The sequence below is a fragment of the Malus domestica genome, chromosome 17, assembly GCF_042453785.1.
Source record: "Malus domestica chromosome 17, GDT2T_hap1".
Classification (NCBI taxonomy): Eukaryota; Viridiplantae; Streptophyta; class Magnoliopsida; order Rosales; family Rosaceae; genus Malus; species Malus domestica.
The window spans coordinates 12,185,165-12,207,526 of record NC_091677.1 but is presented as its reverse complement, the minus strand read 5'-3'; the positions used below and the strand labels follow the sequence as shown (position 1 = coordinate 12,207,526).

Genomic DNA, 22,362 nt, shown 5'->3' with positions numbered 1-22,362 from the left:
TTATTTATTCATATATTTCCTATCCTTATTGCTTCCGCACTGTGTACATGGCTACGTCACCCTCACGTGATGGCCAGCATGCCTTGATCTCGGTCGGGGTGTGTCATAATTAGACTTGTGGGATCCAGTTATGTGCCATATCAGTACATAACATAATTTTAACATATTTGTGACGGAAAGACCACATTGATTTGCGATATTTATTTTCAGGGATCACATTGATTGATTTTTAATTTCAGTGATCATCTTGATAAGGTGAGTCAATTTCAATGACCATTTGTGATAAAAACCCAACTTTTTATATGAGTTTAATAAGTTACACATTTCAAAATACTCTTTATATATAAAGAGTTGAACATTGTTCTATAACGTATATGTAAAGCTCACGGTCCAAATATAATAGATGTACATGTTTGTAATTTGATTTGATCAGTATCATAGAATCTTTAGTATATTAATATGAACAATTTTGTTTAGCTTTTTTCGTAACGATCTGATATCAAACATTCACAAAACTAATGAGGTTTTCAAAAGCATTAAAATTAACAACAAATTCAGCCTGAAGAAGGCCCATAAACCTACAAGGTACAAGCATGACCCTTTCTAGCAAAACTAAGCTCTTAAGTTTGAAGATTTTTTTTCTTTTCAATGAAGTTGTCACACCGTCACATAATGTTACAATTATACATATTTATACGTGTATTTTTTATTTGATCTTTTTAATGCGGTTGTCATACTGCCACATGATATTAGAGTCACGCTTATTGCAACACTTTATTTATTTACTATTCCTAATTTGGAGAGGTATAACCCTGTAGTTCACAAGTTCGGGCATCAGAGATGAGGACTACAGAAACAGAAAAATAGAAGGAAGACGAAGCAGAAAAACGATCAAAGATCAGCCAATCAGCAAATGGAAGGTCGATTGTGAGCCTTACAGAGAAATAAAAAACATCTCACAAGCCATGACATAAAGCAAATGATCAAGGAGATAGCACATTATTCCAACAAGCTGTTCTGATTATTTATTTTGCCCAACTCCAGGGTACAATAGTTTTATAAACTATAAGAGAATATAACGTTACACGAGAATTTAACGTTCTTCACACAATAATTTTTCACACACAACACGTATCACTGCGAGAAAAATAATTATAGACACCCTTAGTACACAATTTTTCTTACAAGGTATCGACCTTAAAATGGGTCACCAAACTGTAGGACCCTCTTCCAAGATGGTCTGTTGCTAATGTCATCCCACCATGCAGAGACATGCTTTCTGTCCTTGATCATATACTCCTTCCCCATATTAGCCACCAAGAAGTGAGTGAATGGAAGGTGGCTAATATCAGCAAGGCTGAAGAAATCACCGGCCAAGTACTTGCTCTTCGACAGCTGCTCCTCGTAAATGTCCAGCACTTTTCCCAGCTTTTCTTCACTCTCTTGTAAGATCTTGGGGTCTGAAGGAAAACCCAAAACTGGGGCAAAGAGAATGTGAACGACCAAGTTGTAGATTGGTGGCTGGAAGTTGTGTGCTTCAACTTCCAGCCATTGTTCTACAAGCCCTCTTTCCTCAATTGTCTTTCCCAGCAAATCAGTCCCTTGTGACTTATATTTTTCTGCGTAGTACCTCATGATTGCGCGTGATTCTGCAGATCAAAGACGATTTTATCAAACTGGTAAGATTTCAGAAAGACATACCACTGCAGTTTTATCTCAAAATACTTTGGTACCCCTATATTAGGAAAACTAATGAAAATAGCTTGAAAATTTTGAGTTTTAACGATAAGGACAAAATAAAGGGTAAAATGAATAGTACCAGGATTGACTTTTTAGTGTAAAAATGTGGTTTTTCGTTAAAGTGAACAGTACATGGAGTTTTTCGTTAAAATTCCCTTCTATTATTAGTGGAATCGCTACTTACGTGTTGCATTTTATTCGGTCAGGTTTCCGACATGCAACTTTACATTCTTAAACAACAATGATGTTAAGAAACCAGTGAGCAAGTGTATTGTAATGTCAATCTGATACTAAGGAAATTCTCAAAAGATGATAAATTTTGGCCCCAAAAATTAAGATCTATCATGTGCTAGTAAAAATGGTTGTTGCTCAGTTGATTAACAATATTCATCGATACAACTGAGATTCCGAGTTTGATTTTCCTACCGCACTATCACTTGTATCAGAATAAACAATAAAAACTAAAATATCAAGTGCTAGAAAGAAAGCATAGCATACCATATAGAGTATAATCCCCATCTTGAATGAGAGGAACTGTTCCAAATGGCTGCAATTAAAGACAAACCAATACAAAATCAATGTACAAGTAAATAATTTACAGACTTATTCGTTCTTTTTTCTCTGACAGATGATCAGAACTTCATCTGGGTTTAAATCCTATTGAGAGGTCCACTAAAGATCAGAAATTGTTGAAGAAAGAATAAGATGTTTCTTTTGACCTTTCCAGACGATTGGAAAATAAAGAAATAATTAATATACTCAAAATAATTATGTATTTACAAAAGACCATCTCAATTCATACCATGAGTAAAACAATCACTAATCAGAAACAATTGCATTAAGAGGTAACTAATTAGCTAACCTGTAACTTGAGGAAATCAGGGTGTTTGTTCTCTCCCTTGAGAAGATCAATGGGGACTGTCTCAAAGTGAACCTCTTTCTCAACAAGGCATACCAGCACACGCTTTGGGGCGGCGTACAGAGGCCCATACACCTTCACCACCATGTTATGACTTCTTAGTGTTAAAACCGAAGGATTTAGATCAGATCTGCAAACTCCAGCTTCTGGTTCTTTACTTCTTATTATATAGCACTCCAACAATTGGATGGAAGAATTTAAAATTGGAGTGGAGGGTGGGTGGGGCTGCTCACATGTATACATCCATCCATTTGTAGTTTTCTTATGTCTTAGCAGCATCTTCAAAAAGAGATGCTAAATTTTAAAGGATAAATTATATTTTCAGAGATTAAAGGATGCATTTCGAAGATCATTTTTCTAGTCGAAAAGTTTTTTAATTTAATGGTCATGTGGCACAAGTTGGCACGTTAGCATAAACGAGGAACACATTATTATTACGTCATTATTCAACGGTTACTTTTGTTGATTATCCCACATCGGTGGTGTGGAGCAAAAAATATTCACAAGGCGACACGTGGATTTTTGGACAAAAAGGACAAAAATACCCTTGCAGTACAACGAGGTTCCTACGCGCAAGCAGCGGGCAACCCTCTTTCAACCAAGACAGAAGTGCCCAAAATAGGTAACAATTCAAAGTCCATCTCATCAAATCCTATCTATAAGGTAATTCCCAAACACATTCCTTTTAAATTATGTTAATTGGCTAATTAATGGGTTTATTGCCTAATTAACCCATTAATTGTCAATTAAACCATCCATTATATCCAAATAACCACAAAATACATCCAATTCAACCCTAAAACACCACATGGCCGGCTATCCCCATTCAAAACCTAATCCATCACTTTTTCTACCTTTTTTCACCATTTCTTCCTTTTTATTAGCCAATTAATTCCATAACCACAAAAATATTTCCTTTTATGTTTAATTAGCCAATTAATTGGCTAATTAAACCAAATTAAAACCTAAACCAACCTAGCCCTATAAATAGGCTCATATTTTCACCAAATATTTATTCCAACACTTTGGCAAAAATCCCAAAATTCTCTAAACACTCTTTCTCTCTAAATTCTAACTTTGGCATCGGAGGTTCTTCGGCCAACGCCCCCCCATTCATTGTGGGCACGTGAGGCTCTTGGCCTTAACCTAAGGTGTTAATTGTTTTGTAGGTGCAAAATTGTCCAAGATCAAGGAGGAAGAAATTTGCATCCACAGGTGGGAGAAAGAGAAATAATGAGCTTAAATATGATTACCTTACTCTAATTAATAAACCTAATATGCACACATGATGGATTGGACATGTGGTAATTACCAAGTTGAGGGACAATATTGGTGTTGTTAGAGTGGGGCGGCCCGGCCCGTCAATCCAAAATTCCAACAAATTTGTTAACCTCAACTTGAGGGGGTAAAATGTAATTTATCCAATTTTAAATATAAAATTTAAATTTGACAGTCAATGTCGTAGTTTGACATATTTTAGTTTTTCTCTTCACCCGATGTGTCAATTAAGCTATTATTTTATTATATTAAAATATTATAATAAATGTTTTGAAAGAAAAAACAATAATAAACTTAATAAAATGCAATCAATAATTAATTAAAAAATGATTTGAAGTTGCTGTTAATTTGGGCAACAAGGGTGATAGTTGCTAATTTATGTCATGCCACATCAGATATGGTTTTTCCATTGGAAAATTGTTGCTATCTTTTGACTATTAATACTAATTTGGACATTTTGACATTTATTTTGGTGAAGCTCTAAGATAGCAAGGGAAAGACAATTATGTACATATAAAATAATTCTTATTAGTACTCTAAAAATCTATTATGCACTCCTCATAACTAAATATAAAAAAATTAAAAAAATAAAATAAAGGTCTTACCGTTGTCAATAACAATTTTTTATAAATAATTCATATAAAATGGAGGGCATGACATAAGACGAGTAAAAGGTACCAAATGTGATGAGAAAGCATCTGAAATGCATTGAAGTTGTGGATATCTATCTGCCTTGTTTTGTATTCATATGATGAACAACTGTCTCCTTTATAGCCACTCACGTGAGACACTTACATGAATAATATTTATATTATACACATGTATTTATGTACTTGATCTTTTTAATTCATATTATACAAGTGTATTTATGTACTTAATCTTTATAAGTAACTGTCATATTGTTACGTGATGTTACAATTTTACATACTATAACACATGTATTTATTTATTTAATCTTCTCAGTGCGACTTCACACTGCCAAGTAGTGTTACAGTCACACATATTTTACTATTGATAAACCCTAATTTGGAGAAGTATTATGTAGTTCACAAGTTCGAACATCAAAGATGAGCTTGACCTTGCAGTGTTGATCATCAAGTGAAAATAGAAGGAAGATGACACAGAAAAATGACCACAGATCGGCAGATAGCCATGACATAAAGCAAATGATAAAGGAAAGAGCACACTAATCCAACAAGTTGTTCTGATTATTTATTTTGCCCAACCCCCAGGTTACAAAAGTTTATATAAAGTACAAGAGTAAAACCTTCTTCTCACAATAACTTTTTATACACAACACGTTATCACTACGAGAAAAACCATTGTATACACCCGTTGTACACACATTTTCTTCCAAAGGTACATCGACCTTAAAATGGGGCACCAAACTGGAGGACCCTCTTCCAAGATGGTCTGTTGCTAATGTCATCCCACCATGCAGAGACATGTTTTCTGTCCCTGATCATATACTCCTTCCCCATATTAGCCACCAAGTATTGAGTGAGCGGAAGGTGGCTAAGATCAACAAGGCTGAAGAAATCACCGGCCAAGTACTTGCTCTTCGACAGCCGCTCCTCGTAAATGTCCAGCACTTTTCCTAGCTTTTCTTCACTCTCTTGTATGATCTTGGGGTCTGAAGGAAAACCCGAAACTGAGGCAAAGAGAATGTGAAGGACCATATTGTAGCTAGGTGGGTGGAAGTTGTGCGCTTCAACTTCCAGCCATTGTTCCACAAGCCCTCTTTCCTCAATTGTCTTCCCCAGTAAATTAGTCCCTTGTGACTTATACTTTTCTGCGTAGTACCTTATGATTGCTCGTGATTCTACAGATCAAAGACGATTTATCAAACAACTGGCAAGATTTCAGAAAGATGGACCAGTGGAGTTTTATCTCAAAAAATTAAAAATTAAAAAAATTAAAAAAAAATCTTCGGTTCTATTTGTTGTGGAATCATTAATTACGTGTTGTATTTTATTTGCTCTGGTTTCCGATGTGCAACTTTACATTCTTAGTAAGCAACTTGTTAGATCATTGTATTGGTGATCAGTTCAGGAATTTCATTGAACACCTTCCGTGCAGGTTCAGAGGGACGAATTCTCGTACCTCCTTGCCCCTCTGTGGCTTCGCCATGGTTGGTGATGTTAAGAAACCAATCAGCAAGTGTATTGTAGTGTGAATCTGATGCTAACTGAAGTAAACCCACAAAAGGGAATTCTCAAAAGATAAAAAAATTTGGCTCCAAAATAGTTGTCGCTCAGTTAGTTAAGAATATTCATTGCTTCAATTGAGATTCCGAGTTCTATTTTCCTGCCCCACTATCACTTGTATTATATTAAACAATAAAATTAAAAAATCAAGTGCCAGCAAGAAGGCACAGCATACCATATAGAGTATATATAATCCCCAACTTGAATGAGAGGAACTGATCCAAATGGCTGCATTTAAAACAAACCAATACAAAAATCAACATACACATAAATAATTAGAAAAACTAACGAAAAATTCAAAAACACTTTAATTTTAATGAAAAATGACAAATAAAGATGTAGTGAATAGTACCAGAAAATGCTAAAAATGTGATTTTTCGTTAAAAGTGAACAGTATCTGAAGTGTTTAGTTAAAACTCCTATAATAATTTCCATAGTTTATGAGTAAAACAATCACTAATGAGAAACAATTGGATTAAGAAGTAATTAATTAGCCAACCTGCAACTTGAGGAAATCAGGGTGTTTGTGCTCTCCCTTGAGGACATCAATGGAGACTGTCTCAAAGTCGACCTCTTTCTTTCTCAACAAGGCACACCAGCACACGCTTTGGGGAGCCGTACAGAGGCCCATACACCTTCACCACCATTGTTATGATTTTTTTTCAATGTAAAAACCACAGGTGAACTAAGATATAAAATATCGATGATATTAGAAATATCAGTAATCCAAAAACACGAAAATTTCAATGAAAATATCAGAATATTATCGATATCGATAAAAATTGAATAAAAACCACTGAAATTGTAAGAAAAACATGGAAATTTTTATTGAAACTTTGCAGGATGTTTATTTAGTCAATTATCTATTAGTTTATCACAAAAAATTGGAAGGAAATGCATTTCATGATAGATATAACTGATTTAAGTTGATTATATAGTGAGCTGGCAAACATTGTGAATGTAGAAAATATGTAGTAATTAATGAAAGAAGTTTAAGCACACCATAATCATTTATATATAATGAATTAGTACAATATTTTACACTTTATACATTGCATGGTAAGATACATGAGTGACTTAGCAAGGTCTAAAATATCGATGATATCGGAAATATCGGTAGTTCAAAAACACAAAAATTTCGATGGAAATATCGGAATATTATGGATATTTTAGACTATGCTTCTTACTACATAGATAGATAGGGTGTGATGTGATGATAATGCCACTCCAACAATTGGGGTGGAAGAAGTTAAAATTGGAGTGGAGAAGAGGTGGGGGTGCTCACATGCATACATCCATCCATTTGTAGCGTCCCTAACAGTCTTTCTGATAAGGAAGTTAGAACCGTCTCAGCTTCCACGTAACCTTCTTTCTTTTGATTTATTAATTAAAAAAGGCTAATTATATTAACACCCCACAAATTGTTGAATAAACCCCATAAACTTAATACACCCCACATTTGCTTTTTCACTTAAAAATTATCTTAATACACCCACTTACTTTCCCATAATACCCTCACACCCCACATTCTCAATATACATATTATATTTTGTACATACACCCCACATTTTCTTTACACCCCACATTTCTCAAATCTTATAACACTCATTTTTAATTTTCAGGGATTGAATCTAACCATATGAACACTAAAAGATGAATATGAATATAGAAGTTTAAATAATGCAGCAAACGCAAGATTAAATCATTATTGATGTCATTGAAATCACTAAAACAATGAAAACTATGAAGTCTTACCTCATGTGAAGCTCCTGAAACATCGATTTCGTGTTCCATTCGTCAAAAACAATTTTTCTTAATCAACATGTTTGATAGTTGAGAAGATAAATAATACGTTAAAAGTGATTTGGGGTGTATTTATAAATCTTTATTTTTTTTAAATCTAATAAGGTCAAAAATTTCATTACATAGTAGAGTAAATAAGTCATTTAATATTAAATTTTAATGTGGGGTGCATTCAACATTTTGCGAGGTGTTAATATAAAAACCCTTAAAAAACCATCCAATTGAAAAATGGAAGGGATATTTCCATAAACAGGATTAGGGCGTCTTGAAAATGGTGGGAGGGCAGAGATTGTCTGTCCTCCTATTATGGTGCCCTTCTCATCCCCTTCTATTTATACTGTCACGGTTAAGTTACATCAACATTTTATATTTTTATTATTTTTTGTCCTATTATCTCTATTAAAAAATTAATATAAAATGTTGCCGTGGCTTAACCATGACCATATAAATAGGAGGGGATGGAAAGGGCACCAAAAGAGCAGACAATATGCCTCCCTTGAAAATTGCATCCCCAAATTTCCAAAAGTGTTTGTGACCTAAGTTTTCTTTTAATTATATATGCTTTGACTAGAAAATGATCGCTGAGCAAAGAAAATGAGTGCTTTTACTAGAATAAGAGGATGGTATTCATTGTATATCAGGGCCGGTCTTGAGATTTTTGAGGCCCAAGGCAACGTAAAAAAATATACCCTAAACTCCATATAATAAAAATTATTTGTTTTCATAGGTAAGATTTCGATAAAATAACACTTAGAAAAGCACACCAAATTTAATAATTTAGAAAGGGTAATGTTAAGAAGATTAAATTTGTAGACAAAATATGGTAAACTAAATGACATGGAAGTTAAAGATTGGATTATTATTTAAGGGTTGATTAACGTGCTTATTTTTATTGGTGACACAACATTTGATTTGAGAAAAGGGAACCAAAAAACCCCGGCTTACAAGTAGATGTTTCCCCTCGAAATTTTGGAGTGCTTTTATATAAAACTGTGAGGTGTTTTTTCTTATTTACTTACTTTGTCAATATGCGACTAAAAATATATATCATATTTTTGAGTTTTTAATTGAAATGTATAAGCAATGCATGAGAGAATTAAAGATAATTAGAATTTTGGATCCCACCACTTATCTTTGTTCTTACTCAAACTTTAACTTTTATCCATTTCACTTCCTCTACAGGTCGCATCAGCTATGCCTCTCGACATGGAACCTCTCATCGTTCACATTTTAACCCCCAAATCTTGTAGAACTAATGAATTTTTTTTTGTAATTTTTTCTGAAATTCGTTAGCTAGGTAAATTTGTCATCAAAATCCTTCTCTATGCCTTTGCAATTTTCTCCGACCTACAACCATATGTGATTGTTACTGTAAAATTATTTTTTCAAGAATTATTGTAGACATCGAAATTTTGGTGAAATAAATGTTGACCAATAGTTACAATTTCAACGCTCACGTGTCACATAAATTTTACACGTAGCGTGTGACTAAACGAAAAATCGAAAAGAGTCGGAAAAGTCATCAAATAGGACACATGTCAACACATGGCAGAAACGACTTATTTCATCTGGAATATTATATTCAAAATTAAGCCTTGGAAATTTCTATAAATAGAAGGCTAATTCAATCATTTGAAGGGAGAAAAAGAACCAATTCATAACCAATTCACCTGACGCCAAAACCTTGAAACTTTGAAACTCCAAAGCTCCCAAACAAATCCCGAATGATCAAGAAAGCTCTCTTCGTTCTTCGTCAACCTAACCTTCAAGATCAAGCCCCAACGGCCCTTTGGATCAACAACGTCGACAAATCCACACATCCAACCGTCCTTCAAGATCAAAACCCAAAAGCCCTTGAAGGTCCGTTCATCACCGTTATTCAAGATCAAGCCCAAAAGCCCTTGAAGATCCATCCATCAACTGTTCATCAAGATCAAGCCTCAAAAGCCCTTGAAGATCTGTTCATCACCGCCATTCAAGATCAATCCTCAACGGCCCTTGAAGATGAAGGAAATTTTGTGAAAAACATGTTCATTTAAGCAACATCTATAGCATGCAATTAACAATTAAAAGGCGGAATCATGCTTGTATGCACTTAAAAACAAAACATTAACCATGAAATTCAAAGCCTAGTAGATTGGTGAACCAAGACTCAACTCAAATCAAAGTGAGTTGAGAAATTTATACCTTTGTAGATTCCTCTTTGCATAAGCAAAGGCTAATCACCCAAGGAGAGGGCCTTCATTCCTTGCTTCTTAGATCCATGGATTTGGATGGAAGAATATGTTTCCCCAAGTTCTCAAAATAGAGAACCTCTAAGTCTCCACACCAAGGTAAGATGTGAAGAAGAGATGAGTGACCTTGGAGGAGAAAGATTACTAGCTAATCCCTCCAAGGGTGGCCGGCCTCTTAGAGAGAAAAGGGAGAGATATGTTCTCTCCAATTCTCTAAAAGAAACCCTAAATGAATTTTGGCTATAAAGTCATATTTATACCTTTATTCATTGGAGTGGCAAACTTGTAATTAAAGCAAGTTCACTACCCTTCCTCTAAATGGCCGGCCATAGGGTTCTATTGGGCTTTTTGGGCCTTTGTGAATTAAGTTGTCATACAACTTAAGTTAATGGGCTTGACGTTCGAAGCCCATTGGGCCTTGAAGCCCAAAACTAACCAGTGATCTTTTAACGAACTTTATTCGTTTGATTAATTAACATATTAATTAATCCTTACCATAAATAAATAATCAAACCATTTAATTATTCTTACTCATCTCCTTTGTTTCTTCAATCTCTACCTTACACGGTGTACGATCCATTAGGTTCTTTTTAGCGAGGCAATGAGCGATTAGAACTCTTTCAAATCGATTGTGAATTGAAACTTACTTTCAATTCTCCCTTTAGTGATTATACACGTTTAGGGCTTCCACAAACCATGAGTGACACCTAGCAGCATATCATGGCTACCCAAGCTAATCAGAAGAGGTGGAGAACCTATTCAGTTTCGGATTACAAATGCAATACGGTTTTTCTCTAATACAATACTCTTGACCACATTGTTTGGTTTGATAGTTTATTCATGTCTACTATCCAATGTGATTCGTGTGCTTATATGATTACCTTGAATGTGATTTGGAACGACTTCCTAAATCTCATTCATACTCTGGCCAGAGATTCTTAATCATATCATAGAGTATTCTCCCCCAAACGGTTTGAAGGTTAGAGATCCCTTGTTGCACATTCACTTGCCTCCATGGCTAAGTGGCTTAACCCCGACGATGCCGTGGACACCCTCATGATGGAGTGACTTTGACATAATCAAAGATCAAGGACTTAACCACAAGACAACTATGATGCCTCAGGTCAAATGACTACTTTGCATTATCCCAACTATGAGTTCTCATGTGACATGAGTATGAAAACTCCTCGTTGATCGTGTTCAGTGGACTCATTCATTATTGAGCACCTACATGCTTGTCTTGATGTCACACACACCAATGACTCGATACTAGTCACTTTCCCTAAGAGAAGACACAACACGTACTGATCTTAACGGACTGTCAATGCCCAATTGGCAATCCTATGATCAGGAACGTTTAGGATGTGTCTACGAAAGAATGGTCTCATGAATCTAACTTCTTTAGATCACATTCTCCCAATCACATATTCCTTGGACTTATCGTTTAAGCGTATAACATTTATATGAGACAGCTCAAACAATAATCTTTGCCCTTGATATTAAACTAGATTAGTTTAACATGTGAAATGTCCGTAAAGTATCATCATATGATTGGTTTTAGGGCACATTTCCAACAGAAGAAACTTTCAACCGTTCATCCAAGATCAAGCCTCGACGGCCCTTGGATCAATCGTACATCCACAAATACACACCTTACGAAGATCGAATCAGATGATCAAATTTGAAAGAGATTGTAACCCAAAATCATCAAATACAAAATATTATTTTGTACACGTGTTCTTGTCTCCTTCGTTTCAAGAAATTTTCGTGTTTAAAAATTTGGCACGCCCGGTGGGATCATCTCTACCTCTCATCTCTTTCTCCGTTCAAGAAATTCAAGCACACTTCCAAAATCAATGGCATCAAGGAAGGCTCAAACTGTTCCCGCAATCGGCGCAAATAACAAGAGCGTCCTCGTCTCAAGTGGTGTCACTTTGCACATCAAGACTCGAAGCAATGCAAGAGCTACTTCTGCCGCCTCTTTCACCTCTGCATCAACTCTGCCAAGGGAACAAGAGCACCCAAAGCACGAGCCTGTGATCACCTTAGCCTCACTAAGGGCACCAAAGGGGGAAAGCCTAAGGAAATACTGCGAATCCATGCTCTCTGATGCCGATTCAAACGACAGTTCAGCCATGTTGAAAGAGATGCATATACGTACTTTGAATGAGCTCGAGGAGAAAACTTATCCATTCCTCGACTCTAATGTGGTTGCCATATTGAAAGACTTGCTTGACAAAAAGGTGATCGACCTACCTGAGTGCAGACGGCCGGAAGAGATGAATCTTACTGATAGTCCAAGGTACTATAAATTCCACCGTTTCATCAGTCATCTAACGGAAAAGTGTTTCGTACTGAAAGATCTCATCCTGAAGCTAGCATAACAAGGGAAAATCGAGCTTGACCTCGAAGATACAGTTGCGGCACACACTACTACTATCGTGTTTGGATCACTCGATGCGGCACACACTACTACTATCGTGTTTGGATCACTCGATCATGTGCATCTCCGAAGCATACATGACCATTCCCGTCAATGTTCAAGTCACACGGCACCTCCTACACAACCATCACCGGGGGCAAGCAACCAAGATGCATTTACTGGTGATAAGGACTGGTGGACATCAGCGACTTACAAAAAAACAAGGAAGCCAAGACCACAAGCCACAAGGCCAAAAGAAGAGCCTAAACCCGCCCTTCGAACTTCAGTCTTCAACAGGCTGAATCATTCAAAACCTAGAATTTCAACACTTGATCGCATCAGTGGTCGAGACCGAACTTCCATCTTCAAAAGGCTTAGAATGCCAACATTGCAAAGATCTGTCTTTGAAAGGTTATCAAAACCCAAGAAACAAAGCGGCATAGCTAGATCTCCTCCGCAACGGTCGGCTGCGGACATACTTGAAGAAACTAAGAAGCCTTCTAGAAACAGGAAGACAACGCCAAAGGAAGAAAAGCTCGACAATCTAGCAGGAAAAGACGATGTTCAAAGCTTGATTCCTTCAAGGATGAAGCGCCAAGCAGCTTTGGAGGTCGACACAAAAGGACCACTGAAGGTAAGGAGGTGCACCATCATCTACACCGGCCAATCTTCACGCCAACAAACCCAAGAGGACCACACTGAAGAGGAGGCCCAAGAAGACAAAGAAGACGAGATAAAAAACGTCACTTCCGGCTTTGTCAACTCAAAATCTTCACCTCAATCGCTGGGGGCATGTTCCAAAACCATGCCAGTCAAGCCAAGTGAAGTTGAAGGATGGACTCATGTCACTCTGAAGAAACTGCACAAGAAGCATATGACTTTTCCACAAGTTCATCCATCGGAAAGAGGGCAAAGCAACTTTCACAACCTCCAAAGCAATGTGAAAGTGTTGAAGATGAGGAAATTTCGACACAAAGATCGACCATGCGCGATCTCTCCTTCCTCAGAAAATTATTCAGCTACTCGGTCAAGGCTCTTTGCTATAAAGATTGCGAGGAACGCCTCTTCAGGCAGCAACCATATATTCCACAAGTTCACCAATGGGAAAGGGGGCAAAGCAGCTCCTGTCAACCTTCAGAACAATGTGAAAGTGTTGGAGATAATGAAACTTTGACATGAAGATCATCCATCCCCATCACGATGCATGACATCTTCCCAGAAGACTTCTTCAACTACTCAGTCAAGGCTCCTTGCTATGAAGATTGGGAGGAAAGACTCTCCCGGATTGCTTGACGAACCAACAAACGCTCCTTGCCTGCACGAGTTGAAACTGCAAACGGCACCAAAAGCTCCTTGCCTGCACGAGTTGAAACTGCGTACGGCACAAAAAAAAAAGTATTTGAACTACGTTATGACTTAATCTCTTCTTTGGAAGGGTACGTAGGCGGCTTGAACATTTAATTTCGAGTTCAGTCATATCAAAATAAAAAATAAATGTTTTATTAAAGAAAGTCAATTTTATTACAAAAAAATAAATAAATACATATGTTATTATGTATTTACAAAAAAAAAACAAAAAAAACAAAAAAAACAAAAAAAACAAAAAAAACAAAAAAAACAAAAAAACAAAAAAAAAACAAAAAAAAAAAAACAAAAAAAACAAAAAAACAAAAGAAAGGAAAAAGAAAGGAAAGGAAAAAGAAATAATATATATATATGTCATCTATCCAGCCAGCCCATTAGAAGGAGGTCGTCCAAACCCAAGTGGCAGTGACCAGGCCCAAGCCTATTGTCCAAATCAGGCCCCGGCCCATCTTCCAAAAGCTGCTAGTACAAGCCGAAGAGGAAAGTTCTTCGGATCCTGACCCGGTGCACATCTAGTAATTCTGGTCGGTTCTTGAGCATTGATGATCTCCAGAGACGCTGCCATCGGTCATTTCCCTCCAGACGCTACCAACTACGTCCTCTATTCCAATCGATATGGCGCCGTTTAAAAGCCCCAAGTGGACGAAGAAAGTCGCGGCATCTTCCCAGGTGCCTTCAACACCGGCAATGACGATCTCTGCATGACGTTGGAGCTTTGCAAATCGTTCAGCCTCCTCACTCCACCCAAACCCCACCTGCTACACATAGTGCACACACCCGGAGTAAGCGGACCTCCTTCTTCAACCTTGACTATGCACGCCAAGCGTTCGATCAAATTCCACTTGCAATTCCAGGAGTCGCAACCTGTGAGCTCGCTTCCTCTCCGTCTCAGACCTGTTTAGGCACTCTGTGTGAATCATTCTCAGGTGTAGATTTGCATTAACCATGGTTGATGTGAAACAAGTTCTGGAAAGTGATGCACCAAGCTCTCTAATCGATCAGCTTGGTGACGCATTACTAGGAACTAAATGCACCCAATGATACTTCTGAGGACCGGGTTCGGTGGAAAGAAATTGAAGAGCATTTCCGCAACCTTGAGACAGCACATGAGATGGTACTGGTGCACATGATGATGTTAATGCAAAAGAGCTTGTTGCACTGAAAGCCGTAATAAGGTGCGTTCAAGAGTTCAAGCTTGAGGCTAACTACCCCTTTGATCCACTACAGAAAAGGGTTCATCAATTAAAGCGATCCAAAGCTGATAAGAAGAGAAGTAATGAATTTAAACGTCAACAGCAAAAGAAGCAAAAAATAAGTGGAAGATGGCGAGGCGTGCAGGAAAAAGCTCAGGCTCTCCGGGGATGAGTCAGCTATCTCTACCCTTCCGCCTTCTCTCTCTCCTCTGCGTTGCTGTCTCTTCAGGTCGCTCCGAGGTAGTGAAGCTGATGTTTGATGCTGATGAATTAACAAGTGTGATAAACAGCACGAATGAAGACGGACGACGGTTGACCTGCCCTTCATTATGCTGCCAGTAAGGGATTGTTTGAGGTGGCTCAGAGTTTGATCTCCCGTGGTAAAGGGATGAATAGGCTGCTGCTTCACCTTCGTTTTTGCTCCCCGCTGTCGGTTTTCGAGTTGGGCTTGATGCTCGAATCACCCACGCTTCTCCAGGACGTCAGCCGCAGTACTCAATCTTCCTTTACCATAGTCGTTGTACCTCTCCCAGCTCGCCTTCGAGAAGCCAAAGGATTGGGTCGCTTCTGGTTCTCCCCAGTCAACACTCTACGCAGTGGTTGGGGTTGTGGACAGAGCTTGAGCCACGGAAGCCCAAACACTCAGTCGCCGCTGTCCATCTGGGATCTGCTGCAGGCAGCAAGCAAGTCTTCTTCCTCCTCCTCCGTGCTCCACCTTCTTCCTCCTCCAAGCTCCTATCCTGCACCCTATATATATATATATATATGTATATATGTATGTACGTATGTATGTATGTGTGCATGGAAAAAAATTATAATATAAAAAATGGAAAAGAGGAGACATGGTGCATCTAGCACCGAAAGCTGACGGAAAAGAAAAAAAATATATATATATATATAATAAATATATATATATAATAATATAAAATAAAAAAAGTTGAAAGGTTCATGATGGTGGTGGCTGTGAGCACCACTGAAAGCAAAAAAAAATAAAAAATAAAAAATAAAAAAAATAAAAAAATAAAAAAATGATGGTGGACGACACCATGTGAAAAAAAATAGAGTCCTTTGGTGCTTTTGACACCATGTGAAAAAAAAATGTACACTGAGTGAAACAAAGCTCATTTATTGATTTCTCTAAAAAAAATTTTACAAAAATGTACATTTACATGAAAATAAAAATTACAAAAACAATGTGCAAATAAACGGGAGAGAGTCTTCATTGCTCAGGTGGCGTCTCAGTACTCGGCAGAGCTCCAGAAGGTGGAGGCACCAGAGGGTGATTATTTAGAGCCTCAATACTAGGCAGAACCCCAGGAGGAGGAGGCACCGAAGGTTGATCATTTGGAGCTTCATTACGCGGTACAGCCCTAGAAGACGAAGGCAAATGCTGTTGGAACAAACCCATAAACCTCTGATGATCAAGTAAAATCTGACCATCAGATTCCTGCATCTGGTCCATCTTCATCTTCATGTTTGTAGCATAGTTATGTGCGAGCCTGTGCAACTGTTTATTCTCATGCTTGAGCCCTCTAATATCTTGTTTGAGACTCATCACTTCAGCCTTCAATGATTCAACTTGACAGGTTTGAGCAAATAGACGTTGGGCCATATTAGACACAGAACCTGCACACTGCACACTGAGAGCCAGATAATCCTTAACAGTCAACTCATCAGACCGTTTGGAAAACAGTCTGTTATCTTTGGGAGTGACAAGGTTCCGGGCCACCGCTGCAGTGGTCATATCATTCTTCATCACCGAATCCCCAACGGTAAGAGGACCAGTAGGGGATATGAAGGATGGGCGTCATATGTTGTCTAGAGAAGGTGGGACTGCCTCTTCACCAAGGTTCAAGTCAAAACGACGGTCAGAAGGGCCAGACATTTTCAAAGGTGTTGAAGAAAGAAGAGGTCGGACAAATCAAGATCTTAGAAGTGCAAGAAGGGAGTTTCTATAAGCGAAAATTCAAGTGTGCTTGAAACGAACTGCGTGCCTCTATAAAAATCAGCACTCGACGGGATTTCAGAGTTCGAAAAGGCAAGCTCAGAATTCGAAGAGGCCAATTCAAAAATCGAAGAGGTGCTAGCTTTCTCAAAAGCTGGGCTTGCTCAGAAACCACGGGCTAATCTTCATTTCCAGATTTGTCCGCACTTGCCACATGCAACCTCTGCACTCGACGGAGCTTAGAACTTGAAGAGGTAAGCTCAGAAATCGGAAAGGCATCTGCTTTTCTAGACGTGTCAGTATCTGTCACATGCACACTCAGCTTTGCGGAAATCACAGGCAGTTTGTCGAAGCGTCGATCCCAGATATCGAAGAGGCGCCAATCTTTTTCAGCCTCGTCAACACCTGTCACATGCACACTCAGCTTGGCAAAAATTACAGACAAATTGTCGAAGATTTCTGATGAAAAAAGAGAGCATGTGAGCCATATTAATCAATCACTCAATGGTTGCCGACTACCTGGAACCTTTGCCTGGTTGCTTACATGGTTTTGCTCTCGAGTACTCGTCTTCCACTGTTGTTGTACTTCCAAAGAAGCTGCCACATCTGCTTGGAGAACAGATAAGGCAAGTGAAAATGATACCTTGCAACATGTGGAGACAACGTGCAGAAGAAACAAGCAGAGAAGAATGCAGCCTACACAGTCAACTCAGCAGAATGAGTCTGAGCTGAGGAACTCGAAAAGATGCCACATTCTGCCAGAAGAATAGATAAGGCAAGGGAAAATGATACATTGAAGCATGTGGAGACAAGCACAACAAAGCACGTGCCGATTCATCCGCTACTTCTTCAAAATCAAAAGTATCTCATATCATCAGGGTTGCAATCACTCTGGGTGGAGGACTCATTTTGACCCTCAAATTCTTGGGTCGACTCGCTAGGCGTTGTGGGCTGCACGTGCCGATTCACCACCCTTGAATCAAATCCTTAAAGATCAAGTCACCAACTGGAAGAAGAGCCCATCAATCTTGAAGATCATACCGTTGACCAAACTGCTCAGGTGTGAATTAGAAAGATTAAACAAAGCAACAAGTCTTCACCTTCACCTCGTGCCTGCTTGCCATGTGTTCGAGTCAACCGTCAAGAATCAAGCCTCAACGGCCCTTGAAGAAATCTCCAGCTAAATTCAAGATCAAGCCTCGACGGCCCTTAAGGAAATCACAAGTCTGATTCAAGATCAAACGTCCACCACCCTTGAATCAAATCCAGTTCAAGAATAAGCTGTGGAAAGTCAACCATTGGAGGAATCCAGAAAATCTTCCAACCCAGTTCAAGATCAAAGCTGTGGAAAGTCAACAAGCACAGAAACAAATACGTGCCAATTCATCCACTAAAAGCCAAAGATCATCTACCACATGAAGTTCCTTGTGGTCCAATTTCAACCTTCAAGATCAAGCCTCAACGGCCCTTGAAGAAATCTCAAGCCCAATTCAAGATTAAACCTTAACGGCCCTTGAAGAAATCTCCAGCCCAATTCAAGATCAAGCCTCGATGGCCCTTGGGTCGACATCTACATTAAGGGACTTCAAAACGCATATCCTACACGCGACAAACACATGTATACGACACGCCTTGAAGTGGGGGCATTTGTAGACATCGAAATTTCGGTGAAATAAATGTTGACCAATAGTTACAATTTCAACGCTCACGTGTCACATAAATTTTACACGTAGCGTGTGACTAAACGAAAAATCGAAAAGAGTCGGAAAAGTCATCAAATAGGACACATGTCAACACCTGGCAGAAACGACTTATTTCATCTGGAATATTATATTCAAAATTAGGCCTTGGAAATTTCTATAAATAGAAGGCTAATTCATTCATTTGAAAGGAGAAAAAGAACCAATTCATAACCAATTCACCTCACACCAAAACCTTGAAACTTTGAAACTCCAAAGCTCCCAAGCAAATCCCGAAGGATCAAGAAAGCTCTCTTCGTTCTTCGTCAACCCAACCTTCAAGATCAAGCCCCAACGTCCTTTTGAAGAACTTCCACCAATTCAAGATCAAGCCCTGATGGCCCTTGAAGAAAGTGTTCATCGTTCATCATCTGTTCATCCTAAGATCAAGCCCCAACGACTCTTTGGATCAACAACGTCGACAAATCCACACATCTAACCGTCTTTCAAGATCAAAACCCAAAAGCCCTTGAAGGTCCGTTCATCACCATTATTCAAGATCAAGCCCAAAAGCCCTTGAAGATCCATCCATCAACTGTTCATCAAGATCAAGCCTCAAAAGCCCTTGAAGATCCGTTCATCACTGTCATTCAAGATCAAGCCTCAAAGGCCCTTGAAGAAACTTTCAACCGTTCATCCAAGATCAAGCCTCGATGGCCCCTGGATCAATGCACATCCACAAATACACACCTTACGGAGATCGAATCAGATGATCATATTTGAGAGAGATTGTAACCCAAAATCATCAAATACAAAATATTATTTTGTACACGTGTTCTTGTCTCCTTCATTTCAGGAAATTTTCGTGTTTACAATTATATTTCTTTATAAATAAAATAAGAGAAATTGAGAGGCATGGCTTATAGCCGCTGCCCAGGAAAGTTAAAAGAGACAACAAAAGGGTTGAGGAAGAACATTAATAGGTGTTGGGCACCATATTTCTATTTTATTGTTTTATTAATTATTTGTATTTTAATGAGTTCTTAGCATTAAGTTAACTATTTAGTTTGTTGTACAAATTACATCCCGATGTTAAATAGTGAGGGGAAAGGCATGAAAGGAAAAGCATAAGGCGCCTTGCATTGATCCCAAACAGAATATCGTAAAAAATTGGAAAACAAATGAACACATCGGGTTTCGAACACGACACCGTCTTGTTAAGTAAGCAGTGAAACACCACCGCTTCTGCCTTAGGTACTTGTAGATTTAACCAAGGTTTCAAAATTTATATGCTTATGGAAATATATATATATATATATATATATATGAATATACTACCCTATCAATTTTTGGTGCCCCTCAAGTTTTTAAGGCCCCGGACAGTTGCCCTGCTAGCCCTGGGCCAGGGCCGGCCTTGTTGTACATGTGTCTAATTTTTGAATAATGAGGTTTTTACAAAACAAGAGAATGGTAAGACTTTGATTATATTAATACACAAATGGAGAATAACCAAACTATGGATGCCTCCTTTCTTCAAGTATGTGATGGGAAATTCATAAGTTTGGCCTAGGGGTGGGTGTGGGTTAGTTTGGGTCGGTTTTGGGCCAAAACCGAAACCAAACTGACCTAGTCGGTTGTGTCAAAATTGCAAACCGAAACCGATCAAGTTGGGTTTAAAACCAATCAAGTCGGTTAATCAACAGTGGCGAGTTGGTTTGGGTCAGTTATCGGTTTGTGTGAAGCCATAAGCTACATAACATAGTACTAATATGAGTTGGTATGGCTTCATTTCATGTGGTTTGGGTCAGCAATTACTACTTTGGTGCTCTCCTTGGGCTGCCTCATTTCTTCCCCAAAAGCTACATAACATAGTACTAATATGAGTGATTGCTAAAAAAAAAGTACAAATGAGGCAGCCCAAGGAGAGCACCAAAGTAGTAATTGCTGCCTTCTCCAAATGGTACCCCTCAATTGTTCTACAAAGGGACACTTAAACTAATCAGGTTTTGTTTTCCTGTGGTGGAAACACGATAACTTGTAAATAACTAACAATTTATATTGTTACACGTATTAATTATAATTAAGAAAATTAAATTAAATATATGCAGATTAATTCGGTTAACTGCATGCTAATAACAATTCTCTATATCAATATGCATAATTTTCAGCCAAATAAAACAAAAACATATACGCACTACATTGACTTTAATTGGCGGTCGTATCACATTTGTGAGAACATATGCAATGCCAACAAAACGTGACAAATTTTGCGACAAGGTGACAAAACGGAAATAATGGGTTATAATAAATATTTATATATATATTCCTATCTTTGAGAGTACGTAGGGGCTTATGTATCACATCTGCGATATTCATATATGATGAGAGTGCTCCAGCTATGATTTTCCTAGAGACTATAGAATTCTGGTATTTGTGTGAAAAAGGTTTTTGTTTTCCTTTTCGGGACCAAACGAGAGAAAAAACCTAAGATCCAATACTACCTGATCGAACCAACATCATTAATTATCTGATCTGTGTGGATGCTGAACTTTAACCTGTAAAACCTCTCATTTCAAAGATATTAATGCATGTGTTTGGTAATCCAATAGACTGTCTGATGTTAACATTGAAATCTAGCAGTCGTTTGAACATGCATGTAATATCTAGAACAAAAACCCTTGGGTTACAGACTTATAGTAAATAGTGAAAGAAAGTGAGCTTGCAATATAATGAGTATCGATTCCCTTCAATGAAAGAAAAAAAAAAACATGTAATTGGTACTACTTGATTAGTATTCGATTAAGTATGGGACGGCTTTTCACAAATAAGTTCCGAGAGCTCCATTTTATAGAAAGAAAAAAAACACTTAAACTATCGTTTGATTTGCGATTTGTAAATTCGGATTATGGTAAGGAGTATGAGATACCATTCCGATGTTTTGTAAACATATTGTTGGGAATGTGATACTTGTCAAATGAGTATGAACTTCACATGCAGAGGGAATTTCATACATTTTCCTTACTTACGTTGGGAAAACTTTTATGCATTGTTTTTGTCCAATTTACCCTAATAAAAGTAAGTGAACAAGTTTTGTATTCTCATTACTGTAAACCAAACATGGAAATTACACAAATACTTTATGGTCTAATTTCCTAACGTTTGAGTTTCCGTATATATGAATGAAATTCTTTCATCATCTTCTCTAAATAGACATGGAAAAGAAAATTATATTTAAAGCAACATTTTAAAGGAAAACAAAAAAAACCTAGTTCCAAGTGTTATTATCGTGGCAGCATTTGACATTTAAAGTTTTCATGTCCACAGTTTGTTTTGAAGTGTTTCTCCACTAGAACAAAAACATGTTTACGCGATGGAGCAAATTTCGTCGCGCAAAGTATGTTTGCGCAACGCTAAACACAAAACGTCGTACAAACGGCCTTTGCGTAAATGCCGTTTGCGTGACACCTCTTGTGTGTCGTGCAAGATTTTGACGCCAAAGCAAGAATACCTTACCACTTTTTTCTCAACTTTGCACGACGTAGGTACCCCTCTATTGTGCAAAATAGTTTTGCGCGAC

The 22,362-nt window shown here is 37.9% G+C and overlaps 1 protein-coding gene and 1 pseudogene across 1 annotated transcript; both read right to left on the bottom strand.

The window, feature by feature from the left end:
* Window positions 1-999: 999 nt before the first annotated feature.
* LOC103426052 (glutathione S-transferase F9-like) lies at window positions 1,000-3,048 on the bottom strand. Its single transcript, XM_029097182.2, has 3 exons — window positions 2,603-3,048; window positions 2,239-2,287; window positions 1,000-1,649 (listed from the first exon to the last, which is right to left on the bottom strand). The coding sequence occupies exons 1-3, from the start codon at window positions 2,936-2,938 to the stop codon at window positions 1,198-1,200; spliced, it is 837 nt and encodes a 278-aa protein (XP_028953015.2). The 5' UTR covers window positions 2,939-3,048; the 3' UTR covers window positions 1,000-1,197.
* Window positions 3,049-5,124: 2,076 nt separating this feature from the next.
* LOC103405152 (glutathione S-transferase F9-like) lies at window positions 5,125-6,791 on the bottom strand (annotated as a pseudogene).
* Window positions 6,792-22,362: the final 15,571 nt, after the last annotated feature.

Bases quoted from the DNA above. Each gene is read 5' to 3' on its own strand.
- LOC103426052 (XM_029097182.2), bottom strand. From the start codon at position 2,938: ATGCTGCTAAGACATAAGAAAACTACAAATGGATGGATGTATACATGT. The intron at 2,288-2,602 runs GTTAGCTAATTA...CTTTAATTGCAG, and splicing joins CTGATTTCCTCAAGTTACAG to CCATTTGGAACAGTTCCTCT. The intron at 1,650-2,238 runs GTATGCTATGCT...TTTGATCTGCAG, and splicing joins TGGGGATTATACTCTATATG to AATCACGCGCAATCATGAGG.